Genomic DNA, 17,180 nt, shown 5'->3' with positions numbered 1-17,180 from the left:
TATTGCCATTGTTGTAAGTTGTTATATTTCTTCTATGCCCCCAGGAGGGGCCGTCAAAGAAATAAAATCATTGTTATTTTCATTGTCATTGTCATTGTCATACATTTACTTTCAACCTACTTCTCCTGTCATTCCTTTCCTATTCAGATGTGTTCATTCATTACATTCCCTCATCCGATTCTTTTGTTCAACATTCTTATTATGTAATCATCCCAACATCTTATTTATCTCCATCCTCTATCTCTTATTGGTTATTTTTATGAATTAGACTTTTCCACTTTCAGTTGGCTTCTCCATTCTCTTTATTTTATTGGTTGATTTTTGTGTAACTTGAATATATGTTAATTTGGAATGCAATTCTGAGTTTTACTGAGGCAATGAAGCCCAGCTAATAAAGCAGTGCACTACCAGACTTTATTGAGTTAAGTTCATTATTTTGTTCCTGTGTCTTCAGAGTCAATTTACCTTGGAAATTTACCTTGGAAGTAAAAATACAGAACTTATTTGCCCCTCTGTATCCAAACGTTGGTAACTAAAACTTATGTTGCGTTGAGTGGCATGGGTAGAGCATGGACAAATATTTTCATCAGGATTGTACATGTTCAGGGACCTTTTCCACACCTTTTCCAAACGTGATTTGAACATGTTGACAGTTCGACTGTTCACAACTTCATCTGGTAGATTGTTCCATTGTGTGACAACTCTCTGAGAGAATACACCTTTTCTCAGCTTTGAACGAACCCGATTTTTCTGAATCTTCTAGTTGTGTCCACGTGTTCTCTCAGATCTAGACAGTGTAAAGAATTGGTCTGCACAAAAGTCGTCAATACCAGTCACTAATTTGAAGATCTGCAACATATCTGATCGGTGTCTTCTATAGGCAAGTGTAGGCAGTTTCAGGCTTTGGAGGCGTGCAGGGTAGCTGAGGTCCCTTAATGAAGCCAGAAGTTTGGTGGCTCTTCGTTGCACCTTTTCAAGCTTCTCAATATCTCTTTTGTAGATAGGATGCCATACACATGAGGAATATTCCAAGACAGGCCTTATTAGTGACTTGTACAGAAGTAGGAATCCTTCTTTATCAAAAGATGAGAAGGTGCGTCTGATCATTCCTAGTGTCATATTTGCTGCAGCGACAACTCTTCCGACTTGCTGATTAACTTGAGCTTATCATCGAAAGTAACTCCGGAAATCATACCATCTTTCTGCACTTTATAAATCCTGTCTGAACTTTTCCTACCTAGGTGCATCACTTTACATCTTGATGTATTAAAGGGGGGTTGCCATGTTTTGGACCAATTTGAAAGACTGTCCAAGTCTTGCTGCAACATCTCACCATCATTATTATTGTTGACAGAAGAGTAGAGTTTGGTATCATCTGCAAAAATTTTAACTGCCGATGAGTTACCAGATATAACCTCGGGCAGATCATTAAAGGAGAATGAAACTCTTGGAGCAAGTTAGCTTTTGTGAAAGCAGAAAAATCAAAGAATAAGATCAACAAAACTTTGAGTAAAATAGGACTAGCAATAAAAGAGTTATGAGCATTTGAATGTCGAGATCACTAATGCTATGGAGATCCTCCCATTGGCAATGCGACCAAGATCTGTGATGTCACACACGTACAACTCTCCCATTTGGACACTGAAAATATACCCCAAAACATCTCTTTTTGCTCATTCTAATCATATGACAAACGATTCATCAATGATATAATGTTGTGAAACCTCTGTACTTGTCATCTCATAAAGAGAACACCTCACCTTGTGATAGACTCTATAAAAGTGAGAATATAAGTGAAATAAGTACTAAAGTAATGAGGGAGTTGTACGTGTGTGATATCACAGATCTTGGTCGCATTGCCGTTTGGAGGATCTACATGGCACTAGTGATCTCAATATTCGAATACTCATAACTTTTTTTATTATTCATTCAATCTTCCTCAAACTTTCAACAATATGTTTCTTTGATTTTTCTCTTTGATATGGATTCAGCTGGTTTCAAGGGTTTCATTCTCCTTTAATAACAAATAATGAAGAGACCGGGGCCGAGAACGCTCCCTGGAGGAACTCCACTGGTAACAGATACATGATATGAAAAGGGTCCATTGACATTTACTCTCTGGCTCCTATGCTTTAATCCGATGCAGAATCTTCCCTTGAATACCATAAGCATGCAGTTTCTTCAGCAGTCTTTCATGCGGAACACTGTCGAAAACCTTTTGGTAGTCGAAGTAAATGCAGTCCACATTACCACCATTGTCCAGAATGTTACTCCAATCTTCAATCACTTCGAGAAGTTGAGATGAACAAGATCTTCCTTTGCGAAAACCGTGCTGGTGCTCTGACCACAGACTATTTTTATCCATATGCTGCACTATTTCTTCCCTCACCATGGTTTCCATTATTTTGCTCACCACACTTGTCAAACTAACTGGACGGTAATTTCCTGGAGCTGTCTTATCTCCCTTCTTGTGCAATGGAACTACATCTGCTAGCTTCCACTTAGATGGAACTTTTCCTTCATCTAGAGATGCATTGAACACATTTGAGAGTATTGGGGTGATGTGTTCACCAAGTTCCTTGAGTACTTTGATGTGTACCCTATCTGGGCCTGGAGACTTGGACTGGTCCAGTGATTGTAACACTTTAAGGACTTTTTCAGTGTCAATGTTGATAGATGTCAAAGGTTCGGCATAACTTCTGTCACAAATATCTGGCATGGTCATCAAATCCTCCTTCGTAGACACAGAGCTGAAAAAATTGTTCAAAAGTACTGCCTTCCCCTCATCATCAGACGTCAAAGATCCATCAGGTCTTGAAAGAAGACTGATGTCGTGCTTTATTTTGAGTTTACTTTCAACATATTTCCAGAAACTCTTGGAATTATTCCTCAATTCTGAGATCAACTTGGACTCAAACTTCCTTTTGGCTTGATTAATAACTCTTATAGTCTCATTTCTGATACGATTGAAAACACATCTAGATTGAGCCGACCTTTGACTTTGATGAACATTCCATGCCTTGTGCTTCCTCTTGATTACAGATTTGACTTCTGAGTTCATCCATGATAGTTCTGCTTTAGTAGTTGAAGATGCAGCTGACTTGGGTACAAACTCCTCGGTTAATTTGTCAATAATACCCTTGAAGACCCACTTAATTAACATATCCAACAAAAAGAAAACAGACCGGAGATAGAACATTCACCGTTGCATCCTCAATGGAATGGAACAAACTCCCTCTCACAATAAGACAATCCCCAACAATTGAGTCCTTCAAGAAGTCCCTTAAAACCCTTTTGTTCTAGGCAACTGCCTTCATTTAATATGTCATTCTGATTTTTTGTTTGTATAAATAAGTTAACTGAAATTGTGAGCGCTTTGGGCCATGTGGAAAAAGCGCGTTATAAATGTTCAGTATTATTATATTTGTGTTCCACATCTTGATCCTCTTCAAAGTCGAAAATCTGATGGTCCTGAACAAAGTTTATCATATCATCATGATCATTGTATCTTCCTCTGAAATAAGCATATCGAGGATGTGACATAGCCTGCCTGAACTCCAGACTCAAATTGAACTGAATCACAATGTGGTCACCTTTTCCGAGTGCGGCTTTATATGACACATTATCCACCGAATCTTCAGAATTTGTCAGTATCAGGTCAAGAATGTTTGCCAGCTGGCCGTCTCTAAATCTTGTAGGCTGATTCACCAGTTGGAAAAGAAACAAGTTGTGTCAAGAAATCTCTGTGCAAATTGTTGATCTGGCCGTGTAACATCCAATGAATCCCAAGCAATTGTAGGTAGATTAAAGTATCCTGTAATAACCAGATTATCGTACCTCAAATTCTCTGCTTTCTTCAGAAGTGATATCAGCGCCTCATCATTCCTGGAATTGCTATTTGGACTGCAGTATATACAGCCAAATAGTGTAGATCCAGAGTTATTTACAATTGAGCACCATACACTCTCCACAAAGTTCATGTCAGGAAACTCAACTTGTTTTGCATACAATCAATGTTTGACATAAATTATTACTACACGCTTTGGTTCCTTAGATAAAAACATACTGTTGCCAGGTAAGTAGAATTCAGAATTGTCTATATGGTACTATGAACATTCTTAAGGAGTATTTCCATCAAGGCTATGATATCTGGCTTTTCTCATGAAACTCTGATGAGCCGTTCATCTCTTTTATTTAACAATGAGTCAACATTACTGTAAAAAAAAACGTGCCGAAGAAGTAGCATCAGACCGAACTGTGTGTGTGGAAGAAATTTCTCTTAACAGAGTTCCTGCTGATGAATCCACCTCACATTCAGAAAATGATTGTATATTATCTAAATCAACTACTGATGGTGCATCACTGGTGCAAATAGGTGCTTGTGCTGTTGTTGTTCATGTATTTACAGTGCTCCTTCTCCCTTCACTATTTCCGAAAGGGCTGGTTCTCAACTGGAATAGAACCTGTTGTGCTCTGAGACTCACGTAACACTATAGTTTATTACTAGCAATCTTCCATCTTAAATCACCTTCTGATTGACGTGATTTCAGTTCCTTCACAAGTTTACTCCGTTCCTCTTTCTCCTTTTTAGTTCTGTCAGGTTGAATGTAGATATTCTTGAATATTCTTGAGTATCTCTTGTTTTCGCCGTAAGTACAGGTCGAGACTTTTCTTTCTCAGGGTCCATCTTCCCTAACCTGATAACCCTTACATACTGAGCATTAGACATGTCAAGCTGCTTTAGAATTAATATCATTTACAAAACCATTATCTTGATCCTTTCTTGTAGACGAATCATCCGAATCTACTTCTGGTATCCCCTGTAGTATCACATTATTTCGCCTCCGAGCCTTTTCTCTCTCTTCCTCCATACAACCTTTACAAATAGAAACAACATCAGATTGCGACAGTTTCAGATCATCTGGACTATATCTCTTAGCACTGGCTGAAGCTGACATCAAACCTTGAGAGAGATCAGCTTGTACTTCACTGACTGATTCAGTCAAAATATTGAGTTTATGGTCTAATTCACAACAGTGATCCTGTACTGAGCTCCACTTTACACTCTCTAACTCATGTTTTGGAATTCTATCATTTGCTTCGCCTAAGAATTTGCTACATCTTTCTTCAACAACTTGATCAGTTTTAACAGCTTCAGTTGCTCTTGATTTGCATTGAGCACAAAACCAGTGTGCAGCTCTAACTTCTTGAAATAATCGGAAATCAGAAGATGATAATCCGCTACAATTCATGTAAAACCATCCTTCACAACGTTCGCATTCTATACAATCAGAGTTGGTATCTATGAATGGTAATTTACATTTACTACATACAGAAATAGAGGCTGAATCACTTTGATGAGAAACGTCATTTGTTTTAGTTGAGTTTTTCTTAGTTTTGCTCTTTTCAAGTCCTGATAGAGTTCCTTTCGTATTCTTTTTATTATTTTGTGTCCAAACTACTGATACTAGGAACTATTGATCCTGTCAAATGAGCTACCGCCACTACTTCACTGACTTCTGTCCTTCACCCTTCCTCTATCCTCCATCTCTGAGACTGTATTGTAAAGCTGGTTACAGTATTAGCAACTGAATATCTCAGACAAAATTACTTAATCAGCTTCACTCCTAAGTTAGACCTGGAAATATTTTAACTGTAAGCCTGTAAATGTCCCACACATCAAACTCAAGCTTCAAAGTTCAAACTAGGATAGGTCTCATTCTCAAAACTCGACCAAAATTAAGCTAAATCTAAGTGATTCGCAGTAAAATTCCACTATCACAATCTCATAAATAGCATCTGCATAGGTTAAAAATCTCAGGTTTAGAAAATCAATAGTAGTAAGTGACTTACATTATCTGAATGAGAGTGTGATCACATGTACAAAGTCTATGGGCTCTCTGAGACTCTGACTAAACCTAGTCCCATACAAACATCCTGGAATACATGGAGGCTGAAGCTTTCTTGTTGAAATTTGAATCCAAAAACATGTCTAACATCCACAATTATCAAACGGTTAAAATCACATTATTGGTAAATATATGTTAAAATCCTCGAAATATCCAAAAGTTATGTCAAAAAATGCAATCCTTCCTTTAAAAAAACGAAGTTTGATACAAAAAATCTGCAAGCTAGAAAAAAAATGCACTCCCCATGCCAAGCGCCCTCACAACAGCAGTTCCATCTCTCCGTTTGCTGTTCCATTTGATGTGTGATTGAGCTTCTGTTCCTTCTTCAGTTGAACATTTTATTTCCCCTTAAGACTTGTATTATTATACAACTCCCAAGAATGTTCTGTAATCTGACAGGTCCAAATCGGATCACATGACATTCAGCGAATTGCACTATTGCATCCAAAATGTACTATCCTGCACTCTGACGTCATACAAAAAGTACTATCCTGCACTCTGACGTCAGAGAGCAGATAGTGCGAGGTCTGGAATTATCTAGAATTATCTAGAATTTAGATCAAATATAGCATTTTGGGCAGCTCAGTAACATGGGGGTTGTATAAAACAGACAATGCACGCATTCTTGTGCATAGAGGACCTAAATAATGAACTCTGTGCTCGACTCGCCAAATGGATATACCGCACATGCGGACCTCGGTGCGGTATATCCATTGGCTCTTCTCGCACATCGTTCATTATTTGGCCCTGCATGCACGCGCTTACGTGCATTATTTGTATATTTTCAACCCCACATTAGTATATTCAATATTTCCCCTTCAAGAACCAGAACAATTGCATTGACAACTGATTTAGTGCATTAGACATTCTTTGCTGCAACTTATTTCATTACAAGGAGCTATATCATTCACACTTGTATGAAAGAAATATAACAATTTTTATTCATTCTAATAACATAAACAAGGAAAAGCAATTTTGTGTATCGCCCACTTATGAAAATAACCAGAAATATCTTGATTTGCTAGGGCACGCAACAGAATTGTATCGAAACTTCATTGTGAAATGATTGGGATGGAATAACACTTGTCATAAGAGTCTTGCACGTGAACTTAAAGGTTGACCTCAAAATGAACTTTGACCATACCAGGTGACTTCCCAAGACAATGGCATGCAGGTCCCCGAAGTACATCTACCATCCATGTTTGGTTGAAAAGTGATTTACGGTTGCAGAGTTATGTGTCATAATTGCACGGAAACTTTAACATTGACCTGAAAATTACCTTTTACCTTACCATGTGACCTCCGACTGCAGCATAACATGCAGGTCCCCCAAGTCCATCTACCATCCAAGTTTGATTGAAAAGTGACTAATGATTGCGGAGTTAGGTGTCATAACAGAGTCTTGCATGTAAACTTTAACGTTGACCTGAAAATGACCTTTGACCTTACCATGTGACCTCCGACTGCAGCATAACAGGCAGGTCCCCCAAGTCCATCTACCATCCAAGTTTGGTTGAAAAGTGACTTACGGTTGCAGAGTTAGCTGTCATAACGTTTGTGACGGACGGACGACATACGGACGGACGACGAACGGACGACATTTAGATCCCTAAGTCTCGCCTTCACCTCTGGTGGGCGAGACAAAAAAAGGATAGTGGGGATGAGACATCTTCAACCCACTTTTTAAATATTCATGACGACGTGCATATCACTGTTTTCACTAAATATTGCTAAACTGAAGTTAGAATAAGAAGAATTAAATAACTTTGCTATTTGTAATCAGATTTTGATAAATCCATTCATAATGCATAGATACCAAAGTAACTCTGCAAAATTTGGTGAAAATGACATGGACTTCATTTTAACTGTGGAACGTTCTTAAAAAAATATATATAAAAAACAAGCTGCGTATTTAAATAAACATGCGTGCGCGTGTTTAGAATTAGACCTAGAATCTGGGCATTCTAAATACACATTTTTCTATCATGATAATCAATAATAATAATAACATTGATTGATTTGATTGACAACGAATTTATTCATTCCAAAATTTCAACAAAGTTACAAAGTAAAGCAAAATATAATATAACATTTTGAAATGAAATAGGAACCTTCTGGAAAGCAAAGCTTGTTATTGAAGGTTTCCTTTAATAAATAAGACTTAATGCAAAAAACAATATATATATATAATATACTAATCATATCGTTCTTGTTGAAGTTCAAAATAGATAGAATAAACGAATAAAGCACTTCCGTAGATAATGCAATTGTCATGCACTCTTTGTATCGATGCAGTGCCACGATTGACAAGTCACCAAAGACGCATACCCAGTGGCGGATCCAGGGGGGTGGCGCAGGGGGCGCGCGCCCCCCCCCCCCCTAATATTTGAGCGGCGCCGAAGGCGCCGCTCAAAAAAAAAAAGTAAAAGAGAGAAAAGGCGCTGCTTGAAAAAATAAAAATAAAGGAAAGAAAAGAAAAGGCGCCGCTTAAAAAAATTATACACTGATATAATATTAGCAACAGTAAGAAAAGACTATCCCCCAGCAAAGAACAATCATATCATCTTCCTTATCATTTCTTTTAACTACCCTTTTCCCAACAACTTCGCCGGTTAAAAATAATCAGCAGTGCGCTGCCTGCATATAACTGGCGCCAATCAAGAATAATCAGCGCCACCTTAATCTAAATCGGCGCCGGACAAGAATAATCAGCGCCATTTGGTTATAAATCGGCGCCGGTACAGAAAAATCGACGCTGCCTGAGTTCTAAACCGGCGCCGATCAAAAATAATCAGCGCCACCTAAATCTAAATCGGGGTCGGACAAGAATAATCAGCGCCATCTGGTTATAAATCGGCGCTGCCAGAGTCTTAACCGGCGCCGATCAAGAATAATCAGCTCCACCTAAATCTAAATCGGCGCCGGGCAAGAATAAACGGCGCCATCTGGTCATAAATCGGCGCCGGTAAAGAAAAATCGGCGCTGCCTGAATTCGTAACCGGCGCCGATCAAGGATAATCAGCGCCACCTATATCTAAATCGGGGCTGGTCAAGAATAATTAGCGCCATCTGGTTATAAATCGGCGCCAGTCCAGAATAATAGGCGCCTCCTGGTTCTAAATCGGCGCCAGTCAATTATGAATTGCCACTGCCTGAATCTTACGTGACGTCGGTAAAAATAATCAGCACTACTTGTTCTAAATCGGCGCCGGTCAAGAATAATCAGTGTCCCCTGGTTCCAATAAATAGGCGCCGGTAGAATAATGAAGAAGGGCCTATTGCCAACCAAATCTAGATCGGCGCCGGACAAGAATAATCAGCACCACCTGGCTAAAAATCGGCGCCAGTCAAGAATAATCGGCGCCTCCTGGTTCTAAATCGGCGCCAGTCAATTATGAATTGCCACTGCCTGAATCTTACGTGACGTCGGTAAAAATAATCAGCACTACTTGTTCTAAATCTGCGCCGGTCAAGAATAATCAGCGTCTCCTGGTTCCAATAAATAGGCGCCGGTAGAATAATGAAGAAGGGCCTATTGCCAACCAAATCTAGATCGGCGCCGGTCAAGAATGATCAGCGGCACCTGGTTATACATTTTATTGTTGAATGGTCATAACAAAGCTTATCGCATGCCCTTACAGAGTGGACTTGGGCGGGGCAGTTGCCCACAGAATGACAGATGTCATGAAATCTTTAATTTATTTTAAAAATCCCAGAATCGTACAAAAGCGTAGAGCAAATCCTTTAATTTGATCTTATTTTCCAATGCTTTAATAAAAAGAAGGTCAGTCACTTTTCTTCTTTACACATTCCACATTGTGCCACCTCTATGGCCTTTAGTTTAAGACAGCTTCTATAGTGTTTTATGAAAATGATTCGATATTTTAGCCCAAAACTTTGCTAAAACCCGTTGCTAGTACCGGGAGTGTATAATTACGCAAACAGTCGTATATTGAGATTGAGCTACACAACTCGTTCTTTATTTAAAATCGTGCTTAAATTATCCGCTTCTCAGATTGGAATATACAAATTTTCAGCTCGCGCTTCGCGCTCGCATCATTTCTGTGGCAAAACCCCATACTTTTCATGATTAAATAGGTGAATAGAATGTCTCTTTTTTCAGGACTAAACGTCAAAAGAACTCCCGCTTCGATTTGCAATAATCTTTTGCAGCTTTTTAGCACATGCGCCATACTGCGCCCCTCGTTTTTTTTTTTTACTCTTCACGCTACTGCTGCAAATTATCCTGTTCACATGCAGTGGCCTACAGACCACAAAAAAGGAATGGAAAGAGAGAAGAGTGAAATATATCATTCTCTGGTTATCTATCATGTCAAAATGTATCACAAAATTTGATTTTTGTATTAAAATGTCAAAAATTTTGCCCGATACCCAATATCTGGCCCTCTCAAAGTCATTGCCTTATAACACCATTAGAAGGTCAAAAGCTTTTTTCCACAGACATAAATATTATCTTCAGTTAAAGATATGACAATTTATGCATCAATCAGTAATCCAATAGGATAGAAATCTAAAGCATAAGGGATGAAACTTTTGTGCATCTCTGTCTGATCAATGCCTTCAAGTTTCTTTCCAGAACATTCTATTGAAATCAAATTTTCATGCATGAATGTTTAAATTTATATTAATAATCCTTACAATAATTTGGCTAATCTTGTGTGTCCTTTCGTTTTGTTAAATCGCTTTTCTTCGTGGTTTCCACTCAATCTAGCTGGAATTTTTTCTAAACATGGTTAAATTGTTCGCAGATTGTCATGAGGTTTTTTTGTGGGATTTTGGTCGCATTATTTAAAGTTTATTTTTTTTACAATTCGTAACTTTTTTGCATTCCTTTTCGCAGCCCTGAATATAGCTTCGAAGTTCCTTGTCCCTTTTACATCTCTCGGATCAGCGAAATACAAAGCATGAATGCCGACCGTCGACCGGGTATGGTCGTCACGATAGACGGTACGTACGTACTCATGCGCTGGCCGACTAGCTGCATATGCCTGTGCTGCTGAAACGTTAACAGCATACCGTAATCGGCCGAAGTCCTCAGTGGTTGCCGGTGAGTACGACTTTCTGACAAACCTATTTATTTATTTTACTGTAAATGATTCTGCAGTGAAGCCCCATTCTGTAATTCTAACGTATGATAAATTTGTTTGGCTGATGTAGTACAGAGTACCACTGGCGTAAATCCGTGTTGATGGGTGGGGGGATGACTGAAATATTTTGGCATTTTTTTGCAATCATGTTTTTAGATATGCAAGGAATTGTCATTGATATGTCCACAGCGTACCGTGGGTCACGGCATTGGGGGGGGGGGCACCAGCAAAATTTGTGAATGACCTAATAGAGACATTTTAAGGACAATGTCATTAAACGGATATGTATCTCACTCATCAAATAATGCGAGCGCGAAGCGCGAGCTGAAATTTTTTTATATTCACACCTAAAAAGGGACATTATAATCAAATTTGTGTAATCATGATAGGTACCTGTCTCGCTTAACAATGCGAGCGCGAAGCGCGAGCTGAAAACTTAGATAATTCAGACCTGAAGTGGGGCATTCTAAGTTTTCTTTGTAGGAATTAACCAGGACCATACGTATTTCATTAACCAAATGATGCGAGCGCGAAGCGCGAGCTGAAAATTTTTGATATTCAGATCAGAAGAAGGGACATTTTAAGGACTGATTTTAGGAATTCATGAAGAGCAGACATATCTCACCAATCCATGAAAAATGCGAACGTAATCACGGACAGGAAATGTTTCATATATACGAAGACCTTAACATGGGGCAATCACTTTTGAGTCATGAAAAAAAAGCATATGTCACTACATAAAACAATGATAACTCAAGTGCTAGGAAATATATTTGGTTTATATTGACTTGAAAACGGGATGTTTGGTACAACAGGATTATATATCTCGTTAAACAGACAATGCGAGCACCAGGAACAATTGAGACGTAGGCCCTGGGCAAAATATGTTTCATAAAGTTATGATAAAAAATTTTCTTATGTAATGTAACTTAACATAATTATAATATAATATAACAATATAATGAATAATATTTTCTTCTTTCCCACTACGTTTCTCTTCCTTTCTCCCTCTTTTCTCCTTTCCCCCTTTCCCCGTTTTTTTTGGGTCAGCCGATGGGGGGGGATGTGCCCCCCATGTCCCCCGTAGTTACGCCACTGTATGTCCATATGGCAAATACCCCTCCAATATTATTATCTTTTTTACCCCATGATGGTTTAATGGTTTATTAGAGATTACATTAAAAAAATTTTGACATTCCATCTTAATCCCTTCCCAAAGACCCCAACATTGATGAATTGGAAGTATTTCGTTTTGGAAATGGTGAACTGGCTCTTTATTTGCATTTTATGATTCAATAATATTATTTTATTTGTTAAGCGGTATTTTTGGAAGAATTTTCACCAATAAAACAATCATCTCTTGTGATTTTTTTTTCATTTCTTTCGTAAAAAGTGGGGGGGATGTTTGTACAGGCCATCCCCCCCTCCTCGAAAAGTGGGGGGATATATCCCCCCCATCCCCCCCGGGATTTACGCCAGTGCAGAGTACTGAACAAAACTTTTTTTTCAATTTTGTATGGGGGAGGGATTCCCGGAGGGGTTCAAATTCAGAATAGTTCTAACAGAATGATTCTGCAGTGAAGCCCCATTCTGTAATTCTAACGTATGGTAATTTTTTGGGCTGATGTAGTACAGATTACCATACAATTTTTTTTTTCAATTTTTTTTTCTTCAATTTTTTTATGGGGGTGTGTCAAGTTCAAAATAGCTCTAACAGTTCACAGTTAGATCTAACTTAGATTATACATGAATATCTAGCCTTAAGTAGACTCTAGGCCGAGAGAACTTAACGTTACTTAAAGACTCTAGATCTAGACTCTATATATAGCCTCGCCCTAGGCCTAGGCTACTAATGCTGGTCATATATGGTAAGAAAGTGTTTATGTTAGGCAACTCAATGACCTACCTGCCCAGTTTCATTAACATATCGTTTGTATTTAATCCTATATTTTAACAGATTCGACTACCTGGAACACATCGCTCAACGGCCAAGCTGTGCCAGTACTCTCTTGCACACAGTTGAGTGGTTAGTATTTTGACGTAAAACATAAAATTTATTTTGAATGATTGATGCCGCTGTAAATCTAAATTCCAACATATAATGAAGTTGTTTGGTTGAGTCAGACAATCAACTCAGTGCTAAGTTCCAACACCCCAAAATTACAATTTTCTTAAATACATGTAGATTTCATATTAACCCTTTAATTGAAAGGCAAATTTGATCAGATCTTCTTCTGCACATTGGTAACACTGGCATTTTCTTTCTTTGCTACACACATTCAACACAATTAATGTCTCTAAAATTAATTTCTGTACCGTTAGTTTGCCTTCAATTGGCATGTTTATATTTTGTTTGACATCTATTTTACAAAACTCTGTTGTACATATGTTTATTAAAAATGTAGATATGAACATAACAGAGTAAAAATAGTGTATCGCTTCAATAGCCAATACCGTGTATCTATAACAGACATACAGGGACCTTTTTTAAGCATTATAACAATGCATCCCAAATATTATGATCTTTTCATCTGTATACTGTTGTAGCATATCTTGTCTTTAATTAACATCATGATTATATTTTATACATTGTGTTTTACATTTCTATTAAAAAAGTAAAATCTAAAATACACGTATCAATATTGTTATTTATTTGAATGAAATTGAATATTGTATTCTAATCAGTGAAGATGCCCATATAACTTTTCACAGACACAAGAATTCCATGATATATACATATACAGTGTACATTCTAAGATTTTTATCAATTATTTCAATGCATAACTATTTGACCCACCCAAAAAAATAAAAGATATCTAAAACCTTCATAAAAAAAAACATTTTAAAAGCCCATGGAAGCCATACATTTTTTTATCTTTATATCACAATTAACATCTAACATCTTCTCTCTCTCCCCCTCTCTCTCTCGCTCTTTTGTATTCTTTATAATTTCTCTCTCTCTCTCTCTTCATCTCTCTCTGATTTTCCCACAGTCTCTCACATTCATTCTCCCCACTGTCTCTCTCATTTTTCCCAGTCTGTCTCTCTCTCATTCATTTTCCCCGTGTGGGTCTCTTTTATTTTTCACTGTCTCTCATTATAATGAAAGAGAAATCTGCTATGAATCAGTTGTTTAAATATATTTCATCAATAAACTGCTTGGCTTTCAGTGTGAATAGGCAGTCTAGCTGAACATATATTTCAATGTGATAGACGAATTGGCAATGCGAAACGGATTGGTATGGTATAACTCCTCTGTCAGAATAATGCTTTCAAATTTCCTTACAGAAAATTATATTGAAAATCAATTATCTAAACAGAAATATGTTTATATATGTAAATTGTTTAACAGTTATTTATGCGTAAATCAATATTTAAATGTAATTTAAAATATATACAAAATATAACAATGCAAAACTGGGATGAAACGTTTTGAATTTGAATTGTTAATTTGAATTCATTAACAAACTTCATTCATTTGGCATGAACATTTTGTTTTAAATATATACAATGATATCATAAACAAAAATATTCCTAACTGTATGTTGTATAAATCAGTAATACATCAATACATAGATTTCCAATTATCATACAGATATGCATCTATATACAAAGATTTAAATTTTAACCGATACTTTGAAAGTGAATACTCATACTAACAATTTCTATGCAAACTTATATAAAACAGAAGACCCCAAATCGTTTAGTAACTGTAAGTTTTTGGAGTCAAATTGTATACCCAAGTGATCACCAAAACCAGCGTGACTCGAAAGAATTATCTCTTTCGGAATGCTCTTATTCTCTTTTTGCCATGGCTAAGAACAAATCACCCGGTAACGACGGAATACCCGTCGAATTTTATTTTTGGAGCAAACTTGGACCGTTGGTCGTAGATACTCTTAATTACAGTTTTGAACGAGGAATGATGTCTACGTCACAGAGGCAAGGTATAATTACACTAATAGCAAAAAAAGGGAAGGATAAAATGTTTATAGAAAATTATAGGCCCATAACTCTCTTAAATGTTGATATCAAGATCGGCTCCAAAGACTTAGCACAGAGACTGAAAAATATTTTACCATCTATCATTCATCCTGATCAAGTAGCTTTTGTTAAAAATAGATACATAGGTGAAGCCGTGAGAACAGTACTTGAGACAATGTTCTATACTAGGCTTAAGCGTTTGGGCGGTATTTTATTAAGCCTCGGTTTTAAAAAAGCATTCGACTCATTGAACCACCAATTTTTAATAGAACTTTTGAAACGTTTTAACTTTGGCAATAATTTTTGCAATTTTGTCAGTATTCTTTACAAAAATATTGAAAGCTGTGTGATGAACAATAACGTTTCAACTGCATATTTTACGGTAGGAAAAGGAATTCGACAGGGGGATCCTCTATCTCCATATCTTTTTATATTAGCTATAGAAACGTTAGCCATAAACATAAGAAAAAATGAAAACATTCAAGGCATAAGATTAAAAAATACTCATGAAATTAAGTTGTCTATCTACGCCGATGCCATAACGGTTTATTTGTCAAACTTTGAGTCGTATCATCACCTCACGGAAGCTCTAAATGATTTTCAATTATGTTCATCACTCTCTCTGAATTACGATAAGACGAAAGCAATGTTTATAGGACAATTCAGTTTGCAAAACCCATCTATACCAATAGATATAAAGTTTTTTAACGTTTTGACAATTCTTGGAATCGACATCTCTTACTCTTTTGAGGATAGAATGGCGCAATTACAAAGAATTTATCATTACACGGAAAAATCCAAATTGTGAAAATATTTGCTACCTCTCAGCTGTTATATGCAGCCAGCAAATTATCTATACCTTATTCATTTATTCATAAGGTGAACACATTACTGTCAACCGCGTAGCCAGGATTTCATTTTGGAGGGGGCGGTAAATGCACGCAAGGGGGGTGGGTGCAGGGAGGGGGAGTTTCCCCCTCACGTGCGAAGCTTTCGGTGTTTCATAAATTAAAATGAAAAGGAGCCGCCTCCCTTGTCTCTAGTACCTTTATCAGCTCCAACTCATTTGACTATATTGTGAATTTGAACTTTCTTTTCAAAAGTGATTGTAAAACGAACAAAAAAGGGATAAAATGGAGGAAATTAAAATAATATTAACCCGCGCGAAGCGCGGAAGCTAAAGCGTTTTGTTTCATTTTTTGGCAAAGAAAAGGGTCCCGAGAAAAGGGTATTCTCTAAGTTATATTGAATACTTCCCTTGGAAAGATCAGATTTGATTACAAACAGTTTAGCGACAGTGCATATCTTAACTCGCAAAACAGGAGAAGGATATAATATATTATGCCGGGAGGAAGATATTCCTCCCCGCGCAGAGCAATGAAACTCTGAAATTTCAAAGGGCGGACGTTTCATCAAATGCAGATATCTCTAATACCCCCATCAGCTCTAATTCAATTGATTTTCTAAGTTTATTGAACTTCATTACAAGGAAAATAGTGCGCAAAAAGTGGAAACTTCTGTGATTATTGAAATTATATAACAGGATGATGTATAATTTCTTTCACTTATACTAATTCGCTTCACGTTGAATGATAAAGAAACTTAAGTGTCATTCAAAATTTCAACCTGAGGGCGCAAAACAGGACAGGAGATGAATGTGCAGGGAAATGACATGACGTTTAATAGAATTAAAAAAAATATATTGTACTTTTTTATTTAATACGACACGAATTTTATACCTTCCTCTTTTTAAATTAGGAACCTGTTTGCCCCCAAATTATGGTTGTTTAGTAATGAGCTGAAAAGCCGGAGAAGTTGCCTATATGGAGGTGACGGCAGAAATTGAGATAAAGATTTTACCCGCCCGGAGCCGACCCGACCAGAAGTTGCGCGATCAATTTAAAACAAAAGAGATAAATTCATATACTTCGGCCTAACCTTTCTCTAATTCCGTGCCCTAATGTATACATTTGAACTTTAACTGGCAAGAAACACATATAGCTGAGGTGGAAAAACAGGGTTAGAGAAAGGGTGAGGGAAACAAAGGAGAACTGCAATATTGTCATTTAACCGCGCACAGCGCGGAAGCAAAATTCATATATATATAAAATTTAGAGCAAGAGTCACGGAGTTTCTTTTTTGAGAAAAAAATAAAGAATAAAAAGAAAAACCCACAAAG

General features: G+C 37.2%; 1 protein-coding gene across 1 annotated transcript in view; it reads right to left on the bottom strand.

The window, feature by feature from the left end:
- Window positions 1–2,125: 2,125 nt before the first annotated feature.
- The window catches only part of LOC129266521 (uncharacterized), a 73,772-nt gene continuing 58,717 nt past the window's right edge, over window positions 2,126–17,180 (bottom strand). The window contains exon 7 of the mRNA XM_064104211.1: window positions 2,126–3,151. Coding sequence (XP_063960281.1) covers window positions 2,126–3,151 — 1,026 coding nt within the window. The remainder of the gene's footprint in view (window positions 3,152–17,180) is intronic.

This window comes from Lytechinus pictus, chromosome 8 (assembly GCF_037042905.1).
Source record: "Lytechinus pictus isolate F3 Inbred chromosome 8, Lp3.0, whole genome shotgun sequence".
Taxonomy (NCBI): Eukaryota; Metazoa; Echinodermata; class Echinoidea; order Temnopleuroida; family Toxopneustidae; genus Lytechinus; species Lytechinus pictus.
Note: the sequence above shows the minus strand (reverse complement) of the source record. Positions and strands in the feature narration are given on the sequence as shown.